The sequence below is a fragment of the Eptatretus burgeri genome, chromosome 10 (genome assembly GCF_056783735.1).
Source record: "Eptatretus burgeri isolate ZD-2024b chromosome 10, Ebu_testis_v1, whole genome shotgun sequence".
NCBI classification, from domain to species: domain Eukaryota; kingdom Metazoa; phylum Chordata; class Myxini; order Myxiniformes; family Myxinidae; genus Eptatretus; species Eptatretus burgeri.
This window is the reverse complement of record NC_140970.1, coordinates 30103771-30130718: the sequence shown is the minus strand read 5'-3', so window position 1 is coordinate 30130718 and position 26948 is coordinate 30103771. Positions and strand designations below refer to the sequence as shown.

The window sequence follows — 26948 nt, the reverse complement described above, 5'->3', positions numbered from 1 at the left end:
CCTTTTTTTGACGTAACGTCGTGACGTTTAGTGCGATTATGACATGATTTGATCCTAGACTATTTCAGCAAGATTGGCTATCACGTGTTAAAATTTGAGAACGATTGCTTTAGTAGTTTCGGCTGCACACGAGCGTAAATGTTTTTTTTTAAATGACGTCAATAGGCAAAACTTTGACGTCATACGCTTGCGAAAGCTATGCGTAATTTGTAATAAGATGCATTTAGTAATCATTTAGATATTTGAATGAAGTTTAATTTGGCGTCGCTACGACTTCCGGTCACTGAGTTATGTCCAAAAATGTGTTTTTACGTTGTGTGACGTCATGTCGTGATGTTTAGTCCGATTAAGACGGGGTTTGGACGCGGACTGTCTCAGGTGGATTGCCTATCAGGTGTAAAAATTTAAGAACGACTGGTCCAGCCGTTTGGGCTGTAGACGACCGGACAAACAAACAAACCAACAAACGGAACAGACCAACATGCTTGACAAAATCGAAGATTTCGCCAAGTAACAAACAGACAGAATTACTGACAATAAGGGTCACCTATTTCGGCGAGACAATACATGAATTAATGAAGAGAAAGGAAGAAAAACTCGATCGGCACAACACACTTAACCAAAATGATTACAATGTACGCCCGTCTTTATCCAACTCAGCATGCAAATATTTGTTACGGGAAACAAGATTGACAAAAGAATAGGACAGAAATGGAGGTGCACATGGGTTGCCAATGGGCTTGCAAGTGAGGGCCCCATCACTCGTGCTTTTAGGAGTAGATGTGTACTGCAACTGGAATGGCTCGCATCACGGCAGGGATAGTTCGAACTGTGGCATGCTTGAGCTGGGCTGACTGTAGGACTGAGCATAATACAGACTTCATTGCATTCTCCCTTCCCCTCCTCTCCTCTCTTGGCACTCTGATGGGACTTCTTTCGGCCCTTCTCCGATGTCGGCTCGTATAGCTGCTGCCGCTTGCCCCCTGTGGTGAGGCTTCCCCCATCTCCCACCCCATGAGGGTCATGCAAGTACTCCTGCAGTGACGAAATTGCAATCAAATAGATTCAGCTATAATTATTTGTGCTTTTTGAACCAGAAAAACCTATATTTTGACACCAAAATTTACTTTCTCGATGCAATAGTTCCTGAGATAAACACAGAGACAATTGCCATTTTGTAAAATGGCAGCTGCAAACAACATCCTGGAGTTTAAATGTCTACTCAAGTTTTTCTTGTCAGGAGTAGGTCCTATAAATGTAAGACGTACATCATCAAATTCTCTGTAAATCAAAATTCTTGCAGAGGTAAAGGACAGAAGCAGGATCAAAACCCGATAGATTATTTGAGGGAATGTGACAGATACCGGTATAGTACACGCATTCCTCCCATCCTTCCTTGTTCCATGCTGCCTGTCGCGTTTCTGCTCGACTTTGAAGATCTTTGTATGCTGCACACAAGGACAAGCGTCTCACTTTCTACCACACAAAATATTGAACAAATATATTGGTGTACCATACCTCCAACCATTCCTTGCACAGCTATACGTCGAGATTGAGGTTCTGTGAGGTGCAATTGTCATATTGGCATTTATTTTACAGTGAACGACAAAATCTCTGTACACGCAGCATGTACATACCTCTCTACCTGCTCGAAAGTACACTGCCGCGACTTGCACGTGGAAATATGTCACCACCACAACTTCTTCCTTGAATGGGACTTCCGGTTCAGGAATTGCTCCACCTGTCAGTTGAATCTGCAGCTGATGCTTCCACCTCATAAAAGCTAAGTTTTCCGAACTGTATCCGTCATATTATATTTTCATCCCTTTGTTGCAGTTTGTGTTTTCATCCAATTTTCTGTGTTGAATTGCACCTTATCGTGCTGTATTGTCAAATTTCTTTTCGTGAAACTCCTCAGATAGCTGGCTGGCATATTTTCTGTCCATTTTGATGCCAGTTCCTCTTTCCGCTTCTTTTTCCCCAACTATTGTCCTTTCTGCCTCCCCTTCTCACTTTAAATAAATAAACAGACCTATTTTCTTCTTTCCAAAATTATCTCAATTTGCTTGTACTTCATTCTTTATCTCTCCCTTTTCTCAATACCATCAAACTGAATATTTCACACCCCTATTATGAGCCCACGTCCTTCCAACCCCATCCTTTCTTTGTGTCCCCCCCTCTTCATGCCCCCTCTTCCTGCAGTCCCCCCTCAATGTTTTCCCTTCACCCCACACCCTCATCTTTCCCCTTCAAACCCCCTCTTCCTGCACCCTCCCAATGCTTCCTCCCATCCCTAACTGTGTGGAGCTCAAACATCTGAGGCCTCCGCTACAACCTGAAAGATCTCTCAATTCAGGCCACTGCTGATAAACCAAACATCTGTTTAACAGAATCCTTCCTCCCGACTCCTTAGTGTCTCTCCCTGGCAATTGCCTCCTCCAATTTTATATGCCTGAAACCCACTATGGCAGCGGAGTTGCACTTTACATCAATTACTTCATTTCCCACTGTCTGTGTACTGAACTTACACCTCCCAACCCCCAGGAGTACCTTTTGCTGACTTCCCCTCTGCTGCCACCTCTTGTTTGTTTGTGTTGTTCCATCTTCAATGCAGTGAAAACTCTACTGACATCTCTCTCAGACAACATGGACCAACTTTTAACCACTCATCCCAACTCTCTCTTCCTCAGATGTGGTGATTTCATTTGTCACCATGCCAATTGGGTGGGTGTTGATACCTCTCCTACCAGCCATGGCACTTCAGCAAAAACAAACAAAAAAAAAAGACTCTGTGGTACACACTCAATCTATGAACTTTCTGACCCAAATTTCTCCAAATGGCAAATCCTCCTTTCTGAACTTTTCCCACAAATGTCTCCTGCTCCTCTGATTTTTTTTTTTTTAATATACCATCAAGGCTCATGGAAGAACAAGACGACTAAATGGATCAGGACGCAACAGAACAAAAACAACATAAGAGAGAAAGAGAAACACCAACGGCAGAGTTGAAGGACAAAATAGAGGCAGAATTAGACAAACAATGGGTGTGGGGAGAAATGAGGGGTAAAGGAGGACACATGGGGTAGACAAGATGGATAGAGAAGCAAACTCTCAGGAAAAAAAACAACTGGAAGTTGGAAGGAAGTGGGCTTGGGGGAGAAATTATCATTTTGGATGTGGGGGGGGGGGTGAACAGCTGTCTTGAAGATTTGGAGGGAAGAATGGGATTGAACAGTGAGGGAGTTCATTCCAAAGGCGGGGAAAAAAGAGGAATGAAAGAGTGAAGGTGAGCAGTGAGTTGTGATTTTGGTAGTTTTACCAGAAGGGGGTGTTGGCGGACCTTGAGCGCCCTGCGGAAATATGGTGGGGACAAATCGCAGACACAGCAGTGAGGGGAGGGGGGGCAAGACCGGAGAGGAGACGGTAGAAGACAGAAAGGCCACCGACCTGCCTGCGGTGAGAGAGTGAGAGGCCCAAAGACTCTCATTGCAGGAGATCTCACCGTCATATATTATTTATTTTAGGTAACTTGGCAAAGATCATCATCTCACGTTTATAAAATCTCCGAGAGCTGAAAATCGCTCTCCTGAATTTTTTGCGAGAGTGATTCCATTTCCTCAAGTCAACTATACAGCGCTTACATAACCCATGTCACGGCTTCACCATTGTAATTAGGCATTCACAAACATGCGCATTCTCGACATTCACTGGAAAGTTAGCTTGCAAATACAAAAGTACCCACAATATAAATAACTGACTGCTCGTGCGTAGCGCAAGTGGGGAAGGAAGGTTTTTTTCTGCCGACTTTTCGGAAGCTTTCATTGGTGAACGTGACCAAGATGCATGATTTTAACAATACTTTTTATAAAAAAAAACATAGGAATACACAGCAACACAAATCGTTTCCATGCGCCTGATCAGTCTTCAAACTTTCTGCCTCTGGTATTTAAGGCCAACTCCACATAAGGTTTACTGACTTCCTCCACTCTCGTAGCCAACATGTGGCCCTCAACGACATCCTTTCATCTCCTCTCCCTGTTCAGGCTGGAGTGCCCCCAAAGCAGTGTTCTTGGCTCAGTCGTCTTCTTAATCTTCGTTCACAATCTCTCACTCTGGAAAATCCTCTTCATCTATTGGCGAACGACTGCCCCCTCTGCTGTGACATCCCTCATCTTTCAGGTAGGCAGGCAGCAGCCTCTTCCCTCTCTTCAGTCCTTGACAAAATAACAAGCTGGTCAAACCCTTGGAATATGTCTTTCAATCCTGACAAATGTCACACCCACTGTCTCTTTCCAAAAGCACCATCTGGCAAACCCTTCAATTTACTCTCTTCACAATCCCCTTGAAGAAATTCAGTCACTTAAACTCTTGGGTCTCACTATCAGCCACAATCTTTATTGGGCAAACCACATTTTTAAGTTGGCCTCCAAAGCCAGTTGCCAACTGGGTATCCTCAGTCATACAAAGTCTCCTTTGCACACCTCAACTTCAATCGACCTACAAGGCCTTCACCTGCAGCTTGGAGTACTGCTCTCCCCTCTGGGCTGGTACCCCTGCCTCAAACCTTGCTCAAGATTATTGGAATTTCTTGTGACGAAGCTGAGTCAATGGGCCTATCACTTCCCTATCGCAGACAGGTCGTTGGTCTCTGTTATACTTGATCCTTTCTGGTCTTGCACCATCTGCTCTTTCCATATTTTGCCCCTTCAGACTTCTGCAGGGTGCATACAATTTACCAGCAACACCCTTTTGGGGAAGTACCCAAAATCCAGAATCACTGCCCACCTCCACTCATTCATTCCTCTTTTTCCACAACTTCCACATTCTCTTCAATGCCATTCTTCCCTCCAGGTCTTCAATACAGCTGTTCACCATCATCTCAGATCACCCTCTCATCCAAAACAATGAAATTTTCTACCCCTGTTAACCCCTCTCACAATACAAGGAGAGTTAGGTGCAAAAGGAGGCCATTTAGCCCTCCGTGCCTGTGCCGTCTGCAAAGCTCAAGTAGAACTTGTTATCCAACTAGCTCCAAATGAGGAATTCATCCACATACTGGCACACAATGGCCTACTCTTCAAGACACCATATAATCTTCTCAATGTCCACCATCCAAATTCAGACAGGAAAGCTGGCTTGATTGTAGAATTCCTCCGAAGTTCTTCGATGTTCAGCATGCTCTGCTAACACTGGACCAGTGTGGCGGCCTTTAGTATATTCAAACTTTCATGATGAACAAAACTCGAAACAGCTTTACGTTGAGCACACTCAAGCCCAGAAAAGAGAAATGGTGAGCACACTGCCAGCTGAAACTCGGCAGACAGTGAGCACATTTAAGCTGAGACTAAACAGAAGTTGAGCACACTCAAGCCAAGACGAGAGCAGTTGGTGAGCCCACTCAAACTCAGACAAAACCGCCAGTGAACGCATGATCAGTTGACCTACCCTCATTACAATAAGCAATCCTTGAGGGCCTACTACTGTCTCGAATATGCACAGCTTGCCATCTCACCGATTTTGATGTTTCCTGGTCAAGTGAGATTTTAAGAAAGGTTTTCACGTGGAGGGCATTGAAACCTATTTTTACGAACAAGACACACCTACACCTACATGGCAAAGTGCTTCTGGTCATGATGATGGCAGCATGTGGAGCTAAAAATTGGGATAGTCAATTATGGCAACAAAACCTTTTTCTAATAAATAGTGGTGCACTGCTACCATCGAGACAGTTGTCCAGTTGTATGCCATACCCCAAAGATGATGCACTACATTTAGTTCACCAATCTGCGAGAAGAATCCTCCAACGGGTTCATCATCATCCTGCCGGTAACGAATCGCTCTTGCCCTGGTAGTTGGAAGAGAAAATGTTCACCGGCATGAAATATTCAGCTCAAGAAAGACTATTATAAAGGTCAGTGAGAACTATATTATAAAAAACACATTTTATAGGTTAAGAAAAAAAGAAAAAGAAAAGCATCATTTCTGATTGGACGTTCTCTACTGATGCGTCATCACCTCCCAGCGGTCTCGGTGAGAAGAACTTGTTCAGTGTTCAACACTGAACAGGCTCCTCCTACCGAGGCCGTTGGGAGGTGATGACAATTCAGTAGAAAACGTCCAATCAGAATTTACTTTGTTGATCGGTGTCTATTAAAAGCATCATTGTTCATTTGCACATTGCTTGAGTTTAGCACCATTTGCACTTTGCACAATGTTGGACAAACAGGAGCGTTGGACAACTTACCAGTTGTTACCCCATTCGATCAGTGTGCCAGGCTACGGTAAAGGTAGGGTGCAATAACATAGGTACAATGTCAGGTTTAAGGACCGATCAAGCTGGTGAGAAATACAAAAAAAGAGGGGTTGGAGGGGGGGGGGGAGAGTTAAGGTTTTTTTTTTGTTTATTTTTTGAAAACTTTGAACACTACTTTCATTCCACAAATTTTACCTTCAGATGATAGCTACGCAGTTCATAGATGTTGGGCCCAGCCCGAGGCTGAGGTTCATTCCAAAAGCTGAACTCCAGCAGCAGCTGATTCTTCCTAGAAATGAGCATTGCACTTCTCTTCTTCCTGAACTCTGCAAACTCCTGCATGGTTATCAAGAGAATTGGGATAAATTTATAAAATGTAAGGAGGGCAAAGGGAACTGATATTTTACTAATATAATGATGTAATGGACATCAATATAAAACAATACCAATACAATACACAAGTAGAAAGCATCCCAAAATGCAAAGCCCATCCGCGTCCGCTTTGTACTGAAAACTAAACTTGACAAAAACAGGAGATGAACAAAAAATTAAAAACAAAAATTGCAAAATTTATCGAGTATTTATTAATATTTCTCATAATAAAAGTATGTTGAAATCTTAATTACGTAATCTCAAATGGTTAAAAGGTTATGGCCTGGACAGACACTGAAGCTCATAAATAAATAAACATGGAAGCATTAAAAAATAAAAATAAAAAACAACCCACCTTTCTCGTGCTTGACATCTGGCAGGGCACTCCATTAGTGCTTCAAGAAGATAAGGCCGATTTGTATTGACTGTGACTTTGCTCTTTGACCCAATTGTAATTTAGTCTTCTCCCTGTTCTCACAATAAAGTTTTGTTGAAAATTGGATGACGAAAGCGCAAATGGTTAAAAAAGAAAAGAGTTAAGCCCTGGACTGCACGCACACACACTGTGAGGGGGAGGGGGAGGCGGTGCGCTTTGCCGCCTCCTTCTCATCAGGGATTGATGGGAGCGAAGACTGCGACGAGGGTAGGAGCTTTGGCAGGAAAGATGATCGCGCACGTGCCACCCGGTGTCACGCCGTTCACCATGTGTTTGTGATACGGCCTGGTCCTGCAGCTGAGGCAGCTTCAATGACGTCGAGGGCCACACACACAGGGTGCATAGTGCTGCACCGATCGACATGCATTTGGGATGCAGCCTGGCCGTGCAGCCTGGAGGGCTTCATCACCACCATCTCGTTGAGGGTGGCTCCGAGCTTCGGAGGGGTCGAGGACCACGCTGAATACAATGGCTTCGGGGAGGCGAAGGCGCTTGGGACGTGGCTTAGACGTGCAGCTTAGCACACTTTGTCCCTCCCACCGAGGACGACTCCATTTTGTTGACTCCCTTCCGCGGTGCGACTCCCTCTCCACATGGACAGATGTGACCATGAGTGGTGATGGCGACTGGTGGCAGCGGCGTGCCATGTCCGAGAAAGCAGGGATGTCCCTGGGTGAGATCAGGCAAACCCCTGGTGGTGCAGAGAGAAACGGAGCATGAATGAGGAGATGGTTTGGTCCATGAGTCGTGGTTCCTTGCTGGGTTGGAGATTGGTGCTTTGGGACCAAGGAAGGTTCTGTTCAGACTCAACTCACAAGTGGAGCTGATGACCGGTGGCGGTGCACGCACGAACGCATGCACACACGCATGGCCGGTTGTAGTACTGAGGTACAAAAAAGAAATGACGGCATTGCTAATTAAGGTGTTCCCAGCGATTTTGGCCAAAACAACGCAGAAGTCAAGAAAATGACCAAATTCCGGGATCTAAATAATCAAGTCAAAATATCTAGGAAGCAAATTACAATGGTGAACGTAAAGGTACAGGATATCAAATATGTGAAGCGTGATGTAGCTCTTCACAAAACTTCAACTTCCATACTCCAAAATGAGGCAGCGCAATATTGGGCTCCGGTTGGAGTCACATAACGTGACAATTATGCAAAGAGCGATTAATTCGTGCAATTATCAAATGCGACAACGCACCCGATAGGTGAAGTTGAAGCGGACGCAGCTCCGTGCGCATTGTAGTGACACAAAACGGGACGAGAGAGAGCAAAATATTCAGATTTATTGCTCGACAAATAAATGGACATTGGTTGTCACGCAGACGGGGCGTTCCCGAGACAGATATCGTCGGAAGATCTCCGATCATAAATGATCCCTTCGAGCTCGCTGCATGTGAAGAAAGCCCAATGGCGCATCATGTCCTTTTTATCAACAATGTGGTACTAAATGCTTATTGTACTTCATAAAATCGGCAACCGCGCACAGAATATGCATAAATATTGATGTGTACAGACAGGGAAATAAAAAGAAAAATGTTTGTACTGGACAAAGAGTTCTGCAAAGGTATTTGTAACTATGCATTAGAACAAGGGTTCGCAGAATAGTCTTGAGGTACATACACTCACCTGAGCTGTGTAATCTGGGTTCGAATCTCAGGACAGCTATAAACTGTCACCCTGGTGTTTCACAGGCCGAGGTGATTTAGTGTGTGTGTGTGTGTGTGTGTGTGTGTGTGTGTGTGTGTGTGTGTGTGTGTGTGTGTGTGTGTGTGTGTGTGTGTATCATCCCTAAGATGAACGTTAAACTGGATGTTCAGTCTGTTGGCATTAGTTGGTGGACATTAAAGACCTCATGGTGTTCTTCACCAAGAATAGGTAAGCTATTGTTGGCACCCTGAACAAATTACAAATTCCTGCACACTCCGCTGAATATCCTACATCGAAGTGGTGATGAATCCAAGATTGTAACGCGAGCCAAGAAAATGTTTTGGCAGAACTGACACTGTACAGAGAAGCATGGTGCATGATGATATCTTTGGAAGAATTACCATTTTTTTGCTTATTGCAAAGATGAGCAAGTGTGAGGTTAAAGAAAGGGACAGGGATAAATGTATGGGGTCATATGGTTACCTGGCTTCCTTTCAGTGTGTTCATCACCATGGTGAGAGAGGGATAACCCCCAGAGTAATGCCACAAATGCACTGAGGTGGAGAGGGGAAGAGCAGGAAGAAACATTGGATAATAGTTTCGTCAAAAAACGAATACAATAATCTATTTTAATAAAAAGAAAGAGTCTTGACTAAAAATGATAAGCAAGGCACTTTGGTTAGCCGTACCATTGTTTTGGGAATTCTGTATTAGGAAAACAGTATTTCAAAAGGTCGACAAAGAAAATTGTACACGGATAATGATACCTGCCTGATCTTGCTCACCATACCAGGTGTTCCAGCTACCCAAAAGCTCACAGGGTAAGGCAAGGCCAGAATGGATTGGAGCAAGCACCTGCTCTCTGCAGACAACACCGAAATGATGTCACAGGTGCACAGGCACACAAGACGAGCTCATTATAACCAAACTGCTGTTACTTTGATTCTCTTTTTTTCCCCTTGCCTCCCCATTTGGGTCTACTTGTGTCCTTTACACACAATAAACTCACACCAACTTGTTGTATTCCTCCAGACAATCGGGCTTCACATTGTGAACTGAAAACAAGAAATCACACAAAAGCACAAATACGTCACACGGTCGGCAAGTTTGGTCAAACGCGAGTATGCCGAGCTTGATGAAGCACTTCGGGGACATAGAAAATGTTATCATATCAATGCAACCCTATATTTTTAATGTGCAAACCACCCACATCACGTGCCTAATTCCACAGCTCATACATCACATCAGGTCTCCTGTAAATGAATTTGATGCGAATGCATTCCAATGGATATGCCTCTGCCCACGCATTAGATATCAACCCGAGAGAGAGGGAGATAGATAGATATAGATAGATAGATAGATAGATATAGATATAGATATATATAGATAGATAGATATAGAGATAGATAGATAGAGATAGATAGATAGAGATAGATAGATAGAGATAGATAGATAGAGATAGATAGATAGAGATAGATAGATAGAGATAGATAGATAGAGATAGATAGATAGAGATAGATAGATAGAGATAGATAGATAGAGATAGATAGATAGAGATAGATAGATAGAGATAGATAGATAGAGATAGATAGATAGAGATAGATAGATAGAGATAGATATAGAGATAGATAGATAGAGATAGATAGATAGAGATAGATAGATAGAGATAGATAGATAGAGATAGATAGATAGAGATAGATAGATAGAGATAGATAGATAGAGATAGATATAGAGATAGATATAGAGATAGATATAGAGATAGATATAGAGATAGATATAGAGATAGATATATAGATAGACATACAGATACATATAGAGATAGATATAGAGATAGATATAGAGATAGATATAGAGAAAGGTATAAAGATAGATATAGAGATAGATATAGAGATAGATATAGATATAGATATAGATATAGAGATAGATATAGAGATAGATATAGAGATAGATATAGAGATAGATATAGAGATAGATATAGAGATAGATATAGAGATAGATATAGAGATAGATATAGAGATAGATATAGATATAGAGATAGATATAGATATAGAGATAGATATAGAGATAGATATAGAGATAGATATAGAGATAGATATAGAGATAGATATAGAGATAGATATAGAGATAGAGATAGAGATAGATATAGAGATAGATATAGAGATAGATATAGAGATAGATATAGAGATAGATATAGAGATAGATATAGAGATAGATATAGATATAGAGATAGATATAGAGATAGATATAGAGATAGATATAGAGATAGATATAGAGATAGATATAGAGATAGATATAGAGATAGATATAGAGATAGATATAGATATAGAGATAGATATAGAGATAGATATAGAGATAGATATAGAGATAGATATAGATATAGATATAGAGATAGATATAGAGATAGATATAGAGATAGATATAGAGATAGATATAGAGATAGATATAGAGATAGATATAGAGATAGATATAGAGATAGATATAGAGATAGATATAGAGATAGATATAGAGATAGATATAGAGATAGATATAGAGATAGATATAGATATAGATATAGATATAGATATAGATATAGAGATAGATATAGAGATAGATATAGAGATAGATATAGAGATAGATATAGAGATAGATATAGATATAGATATAGAGATAGATATAGATATAGATATAGAGATAGATATAGAGATAGATATAGAGATAGATATAGAGATAGATATAGAGATAGATATAGAGATAGATATAGAGATAGATATAGAGATAGATATAGATATAGAGATAGATATAGAGATAGATATAGAGATAGATATAGAAATAGATATAGAGATAGATATAGAGATAGATATAGAGATAGATATAGAGATAGATATAGAGATAGATATAGAGATAGATATAGAGATAGATATAGAGATAGATATAGAGATAGATATAGAGATAGATATAGAGATAGATATAGAGATAGATATAGATATAGATAGAGATAGAGATAGAGATATAGATAGATAGAGAGAGAGAGAGAGAGAGAGAGAGAGAGAGAGAGAGAGAGAGAGAGAGAGAGAGAGAGAGAGAGAGAGAGAGAGAGAGAGAGAGAGAGAGAGAGAGAGAGAGAGAGAGAGAGAGAGAGAGAGAGAGAGAGAGAGAGAGAGAACGAGAACATCAGATGCTTCTAACTTGAGTTATGGTCTGCAAAATGATTTTCAAAGGGCACATAACCTTTGACCTGTTCAATCTACAATTGAATCAGTTCATAAGCATGTCAAGTATGGTTGAAATCTCGAGTGGTTCATAAATTAGTGCAGCAACACAGATTATAATTAAAGGGCACTTGACCTTTGACCCTTTGAAGCCCAAATTCTTTCAGTTCATCTTTGTAGTGCAATTCATAGTTGTGTCCAGTTTGGTAAAAAATCTCTTCAACGATTCATGAGTTAATCATGGTAATGAAAATCTCCTGCTTTCAATTAAAGGTCAAATGACCTTTGACCCAAAATCTTATCAGTTCATCTTTGCATCATAGTACATACCTGCACCAAGTTTGATCAAAATATCTTTAGCAGTTCACAAGTTATCTATATATTACTAAAATTCTCATCTTGTGTGTGTGTATATATATATATATATATACATATTGTTGTGGTTACCAGATTCGCAAACCACCATTCAGGTCCCTTAGGTGAGGTATCTCGGTAAGTGCATGTGTAGTTAGGCCCAAACCCGTTGTCTAGTGGGAATACATGTCATTTATGCGAGCTGCGACTCTTCAGGATAGCTGTTTTTCTTTTACTATCTTTATTTTGGACCAATCGCCACCATCACAACCACAACAACAACCACCAACCACAACGCCGCTTCACCACAACCGCCATGACCTTTACCGTCACAACTCGCCACCATCGCATCACCGTCATCTCGCGCCACTCATGGGCACCGATGCTGGACTCGTGTAGGGCGCACGTTGAACAGCGTGTACAAAATCACGGATTTTCTGCTTCAAAAACGGATCCAAAACGACACACGCCCACTTTTTGCCGTCCAATCGGTGAGCGAGGGGCGAATTGGCCCCGCCCCCAGGGCGATCGATATATGCAAATTTGTGGATCAAAAGCCTTCACGCCCACTTTTTCTCGGGTCAATGCGGCGCGAGTTGAAAGGTCAAAGGGAGGCGCTCAAAGGCGAAGTTACGCGGGGATAAAAGGACGGTGTTCGTCAGTCAAAGGAGTCGTAAAAGTCGGAGCGAAAGAGTCAGCAGAACGAGAACGAGTAGTAAAGGTCGGAACGAGGCGAAGGAGTCGGAACAGAGAGTCAAGACTTCGCGGGCGGTGGAGCTGCTCGTCGTGTGCGTTGAAGTCGGAACGGAGGGGACGAGCTGTGGAGAGGCGGCGAGGGCGGACGAGGGGGTACTCGCGTCGTGCAGGGAGCTGCACCCCTGGGAGGCCGGCAGCGCGACCTGGCCGAGGTGGAGACGCTCGTCGCGCACATAATAAAGATCCTCTATACCCCGAGCATCAGCAACCCCCTCCTGTTTCCCCCCGCGCTGAGATAGTGCGACCAAGGGGCCCCGTTCCCACCCCCTGCCAGGCACTGTCCACGAGGCCCGCGGGTTGCGGGGCCATCGCCGCTCCGCGTCTCATCACCAGACGGGTAGGCCCGACCAGGTCTCGGCCCCAGGCCTACCTCATTCTTGAGGGTATTTCTTTTCCTTGGTTTTGGGTATGTGTTGTCGGCGCCGTCTGTGAAGTAGAATTGTATAAGTGTTGCCGTGTGCTCGGTAGTCGGTATTAGCTCTGCACTGTGTTTTCACTTTTATGTTTGCTTTTTGTGTAAATGGAATTGTGTTTTCTTTTTTTGTGTGCATTTGGTGGAATTGTATTTGTGTGCTTCCCGTGTGCCGAGAATAAATGTGCTTTATTGTTGAACTGTTTCCCGCTTCGCTTCGTCTTTTTCCTCCATTGAATCCCCATCTTGCTTCACGTAAAGGGTTGGTAGTGGGCTGAATACGCCCGATAATTAATCGAACCGTCGAGGTCGACGATAACACCGCTCGGTTATTCTGATAGTACGGAACGGGTCGCTTAAGTGGCCCGTGTCCGAAGTCGACCTGCGGCGAGGTGCGATCGCCCGGTCTACCCTCCGCGTGGGTACTTAGGTAGTTCGAATTTGGCGAGCAACCCTATCCCACGCGGGGGCTGATTGGCTCGATCGCGGTGAGACCGAAAGGTCCACCCGTGACTGGTTCCCGGCGTTAGTCCGAGAGGGTCACGACTGGATTGTCCGTCCGGTGGGCGACGTGCCGCGATTCGAGTTACGTGGCCGTCCGCACGCCGGCGGGCGCGAAGACCGTAACACTGGTGTCAGGTCGTGCGATACAAATTCATCGCCCTCCTCGCGGCACTGGTATTGGAGAGCGGGACAACAGGCTCTCCTGTCTCCAGCGAAATTCACGGGAATCGGTCCAGGGGTGAGAGAAGCGACCCCCGATTCCCTCCAAATTACGAGCGAGCAAATTAACCCTTCACGAGAAGCAAGATGGCGTCTCAAGGCGAGCGGGAGCCGGGGGTATTAGAAATGGATGTAGAATGTGTAGGATCCATGGTCCAGGATGGAATCCCCGAGCAGGAAATGTTGATTGTGCAGGAACACGGACTCGCCCAACTGAACCCAGGACCCGAGGTGGGTGCGGCAGCGGCCGCGGTGTATGACACCTCCCCCCCCCTCTCCACCAAGACCCTTCCCCAACCCCTGCCGAAACGGCTCACTTGAGTGCATCCGACATGGCCCAGCTATTCACCATGCTGGCACAAATGAATGCGGCAATGACAAATGAAATGAAAAACGAAATGAAAGGCATGAACAAACAAATGATCGAAAAGATGGAGGCGAATATGAAAAACGAAATGAAAGGCATGAACGAACAAATGAACGAAAAGATGGATACAAATACAAATGAAGTGAAAACGACGATGGATACAAATACAAATGAAGTGAAAACGACGATGGATGCGAATACACAGCAAATGAGGGAAGAAATGAAAGAGCTGCGGGGTGAGACGCAGAACATGGGCCGATGCCTGCAGGCGGGCATGAAGGCCGTGACCAGGGAGCTGGGAATGGCGACTTCACGTGTGGGAGCAGGCGAGCTGGGTGGGGGTGCAACGGCTGACAGGCCCGCGGTGGAGGCGGGTGAAAAAATAATTCGTGGAACGTGTTGGGCGAGGGTCGTGACGATGACCGAAAGGGAAAAATTAAATGGGGAGACCAAAACGTGTGAGACGAGACACGAGGTGACGACAAAGGAAATAATAATAGTTGAGACAAGGGAGGTAAAGGGTGAAGAGTTGGCAGAGACACGGGAGATGGGAACGATAGAGGGAAGACTACACGATGAAGACGGGGTAAGTGACGCGCACACACACACGGAGGTAGTGGAGGACAATGGGGTTGAGCTCGCGGAGCGTGTTGGGACCCGGTGCGAGCACCTGGATGGCCTCCTCCAGGAACGAGGGGAGGGAGTATGCCCCCTTGAGGCGAGTCACGACCAGGTGAGTTCGGTCGTGCTTTGCGAGGTTGAGGGGACGAGTGCTGTGGACGGGTGCACGGAGAGCTTGGGGGGTGTAGAGGCCCCGGAGACCCTTGTGGGGACACAAATCCCCAGTGTGGTTGTCCCTGTGTGTGTGGTGCAAGGTGTGAGTGAGGCCGTGTGTGTGAGTGAAACGGCCAGTATGAGTGAGGCACCACGTGTGAGTGGTGTGGTGGCGATGGTGCCAGAGTGCGTGCTTCCCAGCACGCCGTGTGTGGATGAGGCACGGAGTGTGAGTGAGGTACCGCGGGTGAGTGCCCCCGCGTGTGTGGATGAGGCACCGTGTGTGGGTGAGGAACCGCGGGTTAGTGCCCCCGCGTGTGTGGGTGAGGCACCGTGTGTGGATGAGGCACCGCGGTTGAGTGCCCCCGCGTGTATGAGTGGGGCACGGTGTGTGGAAGAGACCGCGTGTGTGAGTGAGGGACGGTGTGTGGATCAGGCACCGCGGGTGAGTGCCCCCGCGTGTGTGGATGAGGCACGGAGTGCGAGTGAGGCACCGCGGGTGAGTGCCCCCGCACGCGTGAGTGAACGGCCGAGTGCAAGGGAGACCGTGTGTGTGAGAGAGCGGTATGTGAGGGAGATGTCGGTTGGCATGCGGGAGCACGCAGCCGCGTCTCCCAGTGTGAATGTGATGGAGTGGACTGTGTGCGTCGTAACACGCAGGTGTGCGTGGGTTGAATGGCGACGACGAAGGCGACAGAAGAAAGAAAGCCGAGTAGCGGCTGTGGTTGTTTCGGGGACCGTGCCGGGTTCACCCAGCCGCGAGCACGCGGTTCGTGCTGTGCAACGCACGAGACCACCACGTGCTCGCTTGCGAGAGTGAAGTCCCGGTCCGGAAACGCACGCGGTGGATTTGCCGATCCCGCGGACGGACAAAGTTAGGCAGGTAAATGGATTTGGACCGGACGGGTTCTCCACGCGATCGTGTGTGTAAAGCTCCAACGGGCAAAGCACATGTGTTCGCGTGGGGAACCCCTCGAGACGTGGGGCTTGTGTTTTTTTTTTATGCGCGCGGTGACGCCATGGCTGCACGTGGGGTTGGAATTCGGCAGGAGGGGTATCTCTACCGGATGGTCCCGTCCAAGGAGGGACGAGGAACACGTGCAGCTGCATGACGTCACGGCCGGGTGCAAAGTGCGCGAGCTCTGAGTTGCCGCGCAGGTGCTGCGCATGGGAAAAAAAAAAGGAGAAAGCCTCACTTTCGGGTGTACAGGATTCCTGGGCAAGGGGTGAAAGACCCCCTTGCCTGGGCACAGGATGGAAACTAGTTAGGGGGAAGGGTTAGCTTAGTTAGACCGACTCCATGGGGCAGGGGTAAGTCCTCATGGGGTCCGTGGAATGGATTAGGTAGAGGGATGATAGCGAGATTTAGGTTGGGTAAATAATTTTTGGGACATTTGGAGACAGTGACAGACTTTGGATGTGTAGAGTTGACGTAGTTTAGCTACGTAGTGTTAAAAGGAACGTGCTACTAGTTTAAGGGACGACGTGGGAGCACGAGTTAGTTAGGGGATGTAGTTAGAAGGATGGCAGAGTTCAGCGGTGTGTGTGTTGAAGAGTTGAGAGGTGAGTACATGATGAGTGAGTGAGGCCAGCGGGTCTGTGTGTGTGGAGTGAATGGGGAATGCATGGTGCGATGAGTGATTGGGGGGAGGAGTGACTCCCGCCCAAGGGACCCCGGGGTCAGTGTAGAGTGAGTTAGCTGGGTTAGTCAAATTGAAAAATGGAGGTCGTTTTGTTGTTGGTGGGAAAGTAGGCTCGAGACCCATTTGGAGGGGTGCAGGAGCCCTGTTGACGGGCTTGGGAGCGTGGCTGCGAAAGGTGAGTATCGCTGAGTGGGTACCCCGGGCACCAGGCTAGTCGGCCGCGGTAGGCCATGGGCCCATGGGGGGCCGGGATAGCGTAGTGGGCACGGGTGCGCCTGCTTGGTGCGGGGGCCCGGGCGCCATTAGCCGCGTGGGCAGTGTTGTGGGCACGGGTGACCCTCGGAAAGGGGCCCGGGAGGCCGGCCTGCCACGTGTGCGTTTCAGGGGAGGTGCCATGGGGGGCACTCCCCGGTGTTAGGGAGCTGGTAGGCTCGGAGGCAGTGTAGTGCCCGGGGGTGCCATAGCGGGAGATTCGGCAGAGGGTCGTGCCTGCCAAAGGGAGCCACGTGTCCCAGCCAGGAGACCGTGTGAGGGCACGGAGAGAAAATTGGGGGGCGAGGCCCGAAATTGTGAGGACACCAACACAGGCGACGGGAATCTGGGTTGATAGAACCAATAGTTTAAGCGAGAGGCGCTTGTTGAAAGCCCCGGGGTAGTTTAAGAGTTAATGGTTAGGGTAGATTAGGAGATGTACCCCTCCGCACCATCCATCCCCTCGCTGTCGTTGTGGGCCGCTGGACCCACTTTGGGTTAGATCGCCGAACTCTGGGGAGGCCATTCTGAGGCTTCGTTGGGCCTCGACACAGGACGCTAGCTCTCCCTTATTCCCCTCCGGGAAGGGAACGTAGGGGTTGGGAGTAGGCTAGGTGACAGGATAGGTTAGCCGAACAAGGACGATAAAGGGGGTTAGGGGACGATTTATAGTGGGTAAGTAAAAATAAAAACAACAAAAAAAATAAGTTGGGGCTAAATTGGGGTTTGACAAATTAAGGGAGTGGGTATGTACAGTGACAGGCAAAGGCGATAGGTGGGAGGGAGACAGGAAGGTAGGTCCGAGCCCGCCTTCCAAGTGGCCAGCACCACCGCACTCCCTCCACCAACCTCCACTGAACGGCAAAAGCTGGCCAGCTTCATCTGCTGGCTGTGTTGCTGCAAGGCCTGTGCCGGCCCACTTCATCTGCCGGCTGGCTGTTTTTCTTCAAGGCCTGTGCCGGCCAACTTCATCGGCAGCTGTTGTTTTGCTGCGAGGCCTGTGCCGGCTGGATCATCGGCAGCTGTGTGCTGCAAGGCCTGTGCCGGCCAGTTCAGCTGCTGGCTGTTTTTCTTCGAGGCCTGTGCCGGCCAGTTTGTCTGCCGGCTGTGTTTGCCTGCAGCGGCCTTCTTCTGCGGGCTGTGTTTGCCTGCTCACCTTTGCCATGCCATGCCCACTGCCCATGTTCACAAGCCCCGTTCAATTTTTGCTTTGCCCCCCCCTGTTCATTTCCATGTGCGCCAGGATCTGAAAGCAACAGTTTGCAAGCTGCAAGAACTGCCCTGTTGGCAGCTACAACACGGGCCTGCAGTGGCGGCCCGTGCACCGTGTTTGTGTTCATGCATCCATTCGTTGTGCTCATTGCGTGTGCCACTTGAGCTGGCACGGAGACTGCGTTGTGCAGCCCAAGCACCGTTGTGGTTCACTGAGTTCAGTTCAAAAAGGAAGGCCTTGGACTGCGTGTGAGCAGCCAGCCACGTTCCCTGTCACCTGCATTGTTTGAGTCAGAGACTGCATGTGGGCAACTTGGCTCCCTGCTAACTGCTTTCTTTTGCAGAGTTCAATGATCCTGGGCCATGGTTTAGTGTAAAATTTGTAAGTTAAGGTAAGATGTACTGTAAATATGAGTGCGCCCCCCGGCATGTCTGTCTAGCGCCGGCAATTTTATTTAAGTCGTCCGTGTGAGTGAGTTTGTTTAGATAGTTACGCAGCCCTCAGGTTATTTATTTTGGGGACACGAATACCATGAATGTCGCACTCAGGGATCCGTAGGTAAAATGTACTAGGGGAAAACTACACATGATGGCACACGAAAATTTGACGACTCGGGACGAGTCTGTAAAAAGGGAAGGGGGTAGTGTTGTGGTTACCAGATTCGCAAACCACCATTCAGGTCCCTTAGGTGAGGTATCTCGGTAAGTGCATGTGTAGTTAGGCCCAAACCCGTTGTCTAGTGGGAATACATGTCATTTATGCGAGCTGCGACTCTTCAGGATAGCTGTTTTTCTTTTACTATCTTTATTTTGGACCAATCGCCACCATCACAACCACAACAACAACCACCAACCACAACGCCGCTTCACCACAACCGCCATGACCTTTACCGTCACAACTCGCCACCATCGCATCACCGTCATCTCGCGCCACTCATGGGCACCGATGCTGGACTCGTGTAGGGCGCACGTTGAACAGCGTGTACAAAATCACGGATTTTCTGCTTCAAAAACGGATCCAAAACGACACACGCCCACTTTTTGCCGTCCAATCGGTGAGCGAGGGGCGAACTGGCCCCGCCCCCAGGGCGATCGATATATGCAAATTTGTGGATCAAAAAGCCTTCACGCCCACTTTTTCTCGGGCCAATGGGGAGCGAGTTGAAAGGTCAAAGGGAGGGGGTCAAAGGCGAAGTTACGGGGGGATAAAAGGACGGTGTTCGTCAGTCAAAGGAGTCGTAAAAGTCGGAGCGAAAGAGTCAGCAGAACGAGAACGAGTAGTAAAGGTCGGAACGAGGCGAAGGAGTCGGAACAGAGAGTCAAGACTTCGCGGGCGGTGGAGCTGCTCGTCGTGTGCGTTGAAGTCGGAACGGAGGGGACGAGCTGTGGAGAGGCGGCGAGGGCGGACGAGGGGGTACTCGCGTCGTGCAGGGAGCTGCACCCCTGGGAGGCCGGCAGCGCGACCTGGCCGAGGTGGAGACGCTCGTCGCGCACATAATAAAGATCCTCTATACCCCGAGCATCAGCAACCCCCCTCCTGTTTCCCCCCCCCCGCGCTGAGATAGTGCGACCAAGGGGGCCCCGTTCCCACCCCCTGCCAGGCACTGTCCACGAGGCCCGCGGGTTGCGGGGCCATCGCCGCTCCGCGTCTCATCACCAGACGGGTAGGCCCGACCAGGTCTCGGCCCCAGGCCTACCTCATTCTTGAGGGTATTTCTTTTCCTTGGTTTTGGGTATGTGTTGTCGGCGCCGTCTGTGAAGTAGAATTGTATAAGTGTTGCCGTGTGCTCGGTAGTCGGTATTAGCTCTGCACTGTGTTTTCACTTTTATGTTTGCTTTTTGTGTAAATGGAATTGTGTTTTCTTTTTTGTGTGCATTTGGTGGAATTGTATTTGTGTGCTTCCCGTGTGCCGAGAATAAATGTGCTTTATTGTTGAACTGTTTCCCGCTTCGCTTCGTCTTTTTCCTCCATTGAATCCCCATCTTGCTTCACGTAAAGGGTTGGTAGTGGGCTGAATACGCCCGATAATTAATCGAACCGTCGAGGTCGACGATAACACCGCTCGGTTATTCTGATAGTACGGAACGGGTCGCTTAAGTGGCCCGTGTCCGAAGTCGACCTGCGGCGAGGTGCGATCGCCCGGTCTACCCTCCGCGTGGGTACTTAGGTAGTTCGAATTTGGCGAGCAACCCTATCCCACGCGGGGGCTGATTGGCTCGATCGCGGTGAGACCGAAAGGTCCACCCGTGACTGGTTCCCGGCGTTAGTCCGAGAGGGTCACGACTGGATTGTCCGTCCGGTGGGCGACGTGCCGCGATTCGAGTTACGTGGCCGTCCGCACGCCGGCGGGCGCGAAGACCGTAACAATATATATATATATGTACATATGTACGTTTCCGAAATACAGCCAAAACGGTACACGATAACGCAAAAGTTTTAGGGCCACTTTATTCACCATTTGCCTACGGTGTGCAGTATCAAGTTTCGTTCCAATCGGGCAACGAAAAAAATTATTAAAAAAATCAATACCCGATTCAGTCAAGTACTCTGGGAGAATTTGATCAATGCAAACAACCTCAGCAGTATAGTTCGCTGGAGCTATCTTTTTTTTTTTTTCTTAAAATGATTGTTTCCATCAACCGCTGTCACAACGGGTTTACGGGTTGTCTAGTGGTCACTAAAATCTGCTACTTTCAGCTAAAGGTCACATGATCTTCGACACTTTGAAGCCAAAATCGAATTGGTTCATCCTTGCATCATATTACACCTTTGTTAAAAATCCCTTCAGTGGTTCACAAATTATCGTGGTAACAAAAATTGATCACGGACGGACGGACAACATGAAAACAATGCCACCAGCATCTTCAGCATAAATAAATAAAAACAACGTGGAGTGCAGAACTAGTCTTGCTGGTGAAGCCTAGCATCGATCTGTGTTGGCAGACAGGTAGAACAATGGATGGAATCAACAGGATGTTTATAGAGGTATGCTAACCACCTTTGGAAGCAGGGATAAGCTGAGGTTGTGGGTGTTAGCATAAAAAACAAGTGATTGTGAAAAGGCTGGTAATCCTAACCCTAATAAGTAAACATAACCCAACCAAAAAATGACCATCTCTTTATTCTTATTTTTAGCAGCGTCTCGCGTAGCGAACGCTGCTCAGAGAGCTCGGCATTGTTCTTCTTCTTCTTCTTGTTCTTGTTCTTGTTCTTCTTCTTGTGAAGACAAAACCTTAATCTCCAAGACTCGGCTCTTGTATATACAAGATCCGGATCGCCTTAAATACTGAGCACATGTACACATCCTCACATAGATGGTGCCTTTTGAGAGCGTCTGTCATGAACTTTTAAATATATTCGGACATTTGCTTTAAAGTTTCGAAAAGTTCACGTTACTATTTTAAGATTATTCCATTTATCATCTTGTAATTTCGTAAATACATTATTTATTTCGTAAATACATTATGACGAGTTTCGCTATTGGCTTAATCAAGGCACGTGACGAAATATCGGAAGTTGTTGTTGTTGTTGTTTTTTTTTTTTTAGCCGACAATCTTTAGGACGCTGCTCGTGGACACATTTGTCCTTGTTTTAATGTTGAAGGCTTCAGTCACGGACTAAATCGTCCTCATCGAGGCCAAGCATTAAATAAAAGAACTGCATTGATAGAAAAGTAAGGAAAGAGAGAATAGTGTAATTTTTGAGAAAGTAAAAAAAATCTGCTTTTTGAAAAGGGGAAGGTCATAAGTGTTTGGGAAGACGTGAAAAGGTAAAGAGTTCCAGAGTTTGGCAGTGAAGGGGAAGAAACAAACATCGTAACGGCCCACCCTTGAGTTGCCAATGGCCTCACAATAATCATGTGATGTAGTGGCTTGTCGAGTATTCCTTGGGCTCACTAATGGTGGAGGTACACAAGCAGCAAGTTCTTGCGAGCAGAAACCAAAGTGATATCTGTATAAAAGAGAAAGAGACCCTACCATGCAGCATAATTTGAGCGGGTCGTGTTTTTGAGGTCACATTGGTAGAGTTGACAAGTCGAATAACTTTGTATTAAATTCTGTCCAGTAAGTATGTGGAGCTGGAACCTCCCCAGATGTGAGAGCAGTACTCCATACAAGGACGAATCAAACCTAGGTCCTGAGTTCGAGCCCCATTGGCCACTGAATTGACAACCGGGGGGGGTTGACTCAGCCTGTCATCTTTCCGAGGTCGGCGAAATGAGCACCAGTATACTGGTGATAGGGGCACCATCAGCAGCATAGTCACGCCCCTAACCGATGCTGCAACCAGCAGCCAAAAAAGGCAGCACACGATGGGAACCTAGTAGGTTTATTGTATCACACGGTGTAATTGTAGAGCTTTCAAACGAGATTGGAGAGTTGAGAAGAAATTGAGTTTTTAAAGCATTAAACTTAACTTAATTGCATTTCCTAGTTGTTTGACAAGGTGGGCTGTTGAAAACCATTCTTCATTGGGTCATTTTGTAGCTAATGTGCTCATCAAGCACAAACTTAACCAACCACAATCCAATGCATCAATGGAGGAGGGGGAATTTGCATAATTTATATTTGCCTTGCTTGTCACCCTCACAATGTCCCCTTTAAAAGTGGTGTCGGTGAGGTAGTCTGGTTGATTTGTGATTGTTGTGTGGTACACACATACATTGTCCCTCTCAAACTCACTCTGCAGCTTGTACAAATTGCTGCTCTCAGTCTTGGATAGCAGGTTGGAGTGGGTATCGGTGCGGGAGTCCACTGTGGGTGGGAGTAGAGTGCGAAGCCAGCCAGGTTTTGCCCTTCCAGGTGCAGGAGCGGATGTCCCCAACCACCGTCTGGCAATGGCATTTACGTACAAATGACAATGCATTAGCGAGTAACCCACCAAACTTTACGTCTGAGCAACTGTCGATCCTATCAGGTACAATTAAGCATGCAAAATGAAATCGTACAAAAAAGAAAAGTACTAAGAGAGTGCCAAGACACTTCAAGTGTTTTCCTTCGCCACAAGGTGATTCTACCGTTATACTGTATTGCTCATACCAATAATGTCCTGCACCCTTACCAGTGTGCTGTGTCACAATGCCCTACAACAAAAATCAATAATTTTAAGCATACAGTGGTTGAGGCTCATGGAAGAGCCGACAGTGTAAAGGCAGAAGGTCAATAGACCGACTGCAGAGCAGTGCGGAGAGAGAGAGAGAGAGAGTACACAGGGATATACACCTGGCAGGTGGGAGGGTGGTGCAGGGGATTCACATGAGTGCAATTGTTTGAGGTAAGTGTGGAAGGATAGGGTGACACAGATATGGGCAGCAATCACAAGGGACTGGAGGGAATATTTGTTTGAGATTGGAGCCACTTATGATGGTTGGAGCAACAAAGTATCATTTATACATGCAGGTATGAAAAATAAAATGGCACCATATGGGGGTGGGGGGGGGTTATGATGTGGGTCTCACCATCCATCACAGGTGCACGACTTGTTGCTCTTCCATGAGCCTCGACTTTGTAAAGACAAAAATCATATTTCTCAGCTTACAAGTGTGTGCGGCAGGTGTGCACGTCACGATGGATATGCTTTGGCAAAAAACTGGGAAACGAAAAAAAACGACTGGGAAAAATCCCAAATCTTGTGAAAAAACAATGGCAATGCCCCTGTGCTCATCTGGTGGACAAGGAAATCACTGGGAGGTGTGGATGACCCACAAAATAAGCAAATTAGCTCATATTTTGAACAAACTTGGAAAAGCACCATGCAGAGATGATTCCTACGAAGTTGCATCTAAATCAGATTCATTTTTTGAGAAGAAATCAAAAGTAGCAATCCCAGAATCATGTTGACCTTTAAATTGATCTACTTAATGTGCAATTTTTTGATGGGATTTGCAAGGCATCGGGAGGCCTTGATCCTCAGAAGTTTTACAAAGTTTGGTGAAAATAGGATCATTAGTTACAGCATCACGGGTGATGAAGGTTGAAGTTAACTTTCCTCAAAATTGTGTGTAAAAGTGAGGACATTCCTCAAAATTGTGAGGTAAAACCTGGATGCACTTTGACCAATCTAGACCCTGATTTTTTTTGTTTTTTTTAATGCCATGAACAAACTTTAGTACATTATGAGTGATGAAGGTTGTGGTCAATTTTCATCAAAATCGTGTGTAGTTTTGGAGAAGATCCGAGTGTTTATTGACTCACTGACGGAATGACTGGCTGGATGGTGAAATATTTTCCCATTCCTCACATGAAAATTGCTCTCGTTCTGCCAAGTTTGATGGGGATCGTCAATGGACTGCAATGGTAAAGTCCCACAATAAATGTTGAATTAGATTCAAGTCAGGACTTTCACTGGTTCCACTCAAGAACATTTATTTTCTTATTCAGCCACTCCAGTGTAGCATTAACTTTGTGTTTCAGATCATTGTCCTGCTGAAATGTGAATCTCCTACCCAATTTCAGATTCATGACTGACTCAAGCAGGTTTTCATCTAGGATTCTCCTGTATTTTGTACTAAGTTTGATTTGAAAGAATCACGAAATAAGCTCAGGAGGCATCGAAATATGAAAACTTTGGAGGGGGATGAATACAGGCCACTGTGTGTATGTGTATGTGTATGTGTATGTGTATGTTGTGTGGGCACCTGTCGTAGCATATGTTGATTGTAGAAGATATAACGGAATAAGTCTGCTCTGTGTCTGCTTTTGTAAATTGCTTGCCTTTTGTCACACCCTGGCTTAGTGGTTAGGGTGGTGGTTTGGGATCCCAGGGTCCTGAGTTCAAGCCCCGTTGGCTGCTGAATTAACACCAGGGGGTTGACTCAGCCTGTCATCCTTCTGAGGTCGGCGAAATGAGTAACAGTGTACTGGTCCCGATGTATGCCCCGGTTAGAATAGGTGTACCATATCCCTGTGTGTCGTAAGAGGCGACCAGGGTTGGCGTCAGGAAGGGCATCCGGCCATAAAACATTGCCTCAAGAAAAAGCCAACCCCTGCACAGCAGGGAAAAATGGCTGTAAAAACGGTCATTTTTTTGTCACACCCCACAAATTCCTTGCTATCCCTGCTGCACATACCAATAAACCCCACTTACTGTGCCACATACCTTTCCTCGCTTAATTGTAAATAAATACTTGTACAGAAATGTTCCCAGCTCGTTTTTGTCTTTTCCTTCATTGATCCAGCATGGTCCGTATCCTAGCTTCGCCGGGACGTTATCCCCCAACGACCTGTTCTCTGGTCTGTACGTCCTTAGCAGTTACACTCAGCTGCATCTGATCCGGTAAGGTGATCCGGTTTGAACAAGGTGTACCGAGGGCATGTCTCCCAGTAATTAGATCACGTGACAATTAGGTAACCGGTATCCAGTAGACGGAGGACCATAAGTCACGTGGTTGAGTTGGCGTTCATGGTCGATTAGCGACACGCCACGTCACGGAGTTATCCGTGTGCGATGGCTTGCGATTCTGGAGAGTCTGGCGGGAACGCAAGGGAGCCCACCCCCCCCCCCCCCTCCATCGTGGTCTTCTCGCCCCTGAGTCAACAATATATATATATATATATATATATATATATATATATATATATATATATATATATATATATATATATATATATATATATATATATACTCACGTTAGGGGTCGCCACAGCGGATCATCCGTTATGATCTGCATACTGATTTGGCATAGGTTTTACGCCGGATGCCCTTCCTGACGCAACCCTGGTCGCCTCTTACGACACAGGGATAAGGATTGGGTTTCGCCATGATTCTGGGCTGCCCTACACCCTCTCAAAGAGCGGCCCAGCGCAGGGCTCCCATCCTCAAGTGATCCTCCAACCCAAGCCTCCGAGTAGCCAGATTACAGGCGCACGCCACTACGCCCGGTTATATATATATATATATATATATATATATATATATATATATATATATATATATATATATATATTGTGAATCGGTTGGATATTGACGATTTGTGACCTTGACCTTTGCCCTCAAAAACAATAGGCATACAGCTTGTCACTCACTACCTCTACCAGGTGGTGAAGGTTGGAGTAAAAATGTGATCTGCAGGCGATTGACATCCAAACAAACAGACAGAATTGAAAGTGCATACCTCCGCCAGGCCGATTACCTCCGCCACCGAAGGTGAAACAGGTTATGTTTTCACCCCTCTGTTTGTTACTTGCAAAATCGAAGATTTTTCAAGTATATTGATCAGTCGATTTTGTTATTCTGTCTGTTTGCCTGTCTGTCTGTCTCTGTCTGTCTATCGCCTGCAGGTCACAATTCTAAACCGATCGTCATGAAACTTTACCAAGTTGTCGAGGTAATCTTAACTGAGAAGTTTATTTATTTTGCGGTCAAAGGTCATCTTGAGGACAAATTTCTGAAATCGTCATTTTTTAATCCGTTTGACTTGAAATGTGATCAAGATTTGCATATTGCATCACTGAATTGGGAAAACCAACTATTTTTGAGGTCAAAAAGGTCAGGTCGACTCAAGGTCAAACTCCTGAAATCATCAATTTTTATCTGAAAAATCAATTTTCATCC

General features: G+C 46.2%; 1 protein-coding gene across 2 annotated transcripts in view; it reads right to left on the bottom strand.

Annotated features, from left to right (window-relative positions):
- LOC147018206 (protein NipSnap homolog 2-like) overlaps positions 1-26948 on the bottom strand; it is a 35251-nt gene that overhangs the window by 7284 nt on the left and 1019 nt on the right. The window contains exons 2-9 of one of the 2 annotated variants that reach the window (XM_085897671.1): positions 23078-23226; positions 9723-9768; positions 9481-9575; positions 9197-9267; positions 6449-6589; positions 6245-6276; positions 5751-5845; positions 1365-1448 (exon numbers count right to left, since the gene is read on the bottom strand). In XM_085897671.1, coding sequence (XP_085753797.1) covers positions 1365-1448; positions 5751-5845; positions 6245-6276; positions 6449-6589; positions 9197-9267; positions 9481-9575; positions 9723-9768; positions 23078-23226 — 713 coding nt within the window. The remainder of the gene's footprint in view (positions 1-1364; positions 1449-5750; positions 5846-6244; positions 6277-6448; positions 6590-9196; positions 9268-9480; positions 9576-9722; positions 9769-23077; positions 23227-26948) is intronic. The other variant, XM_085897672.1, reaches the window with a different exon arrangement.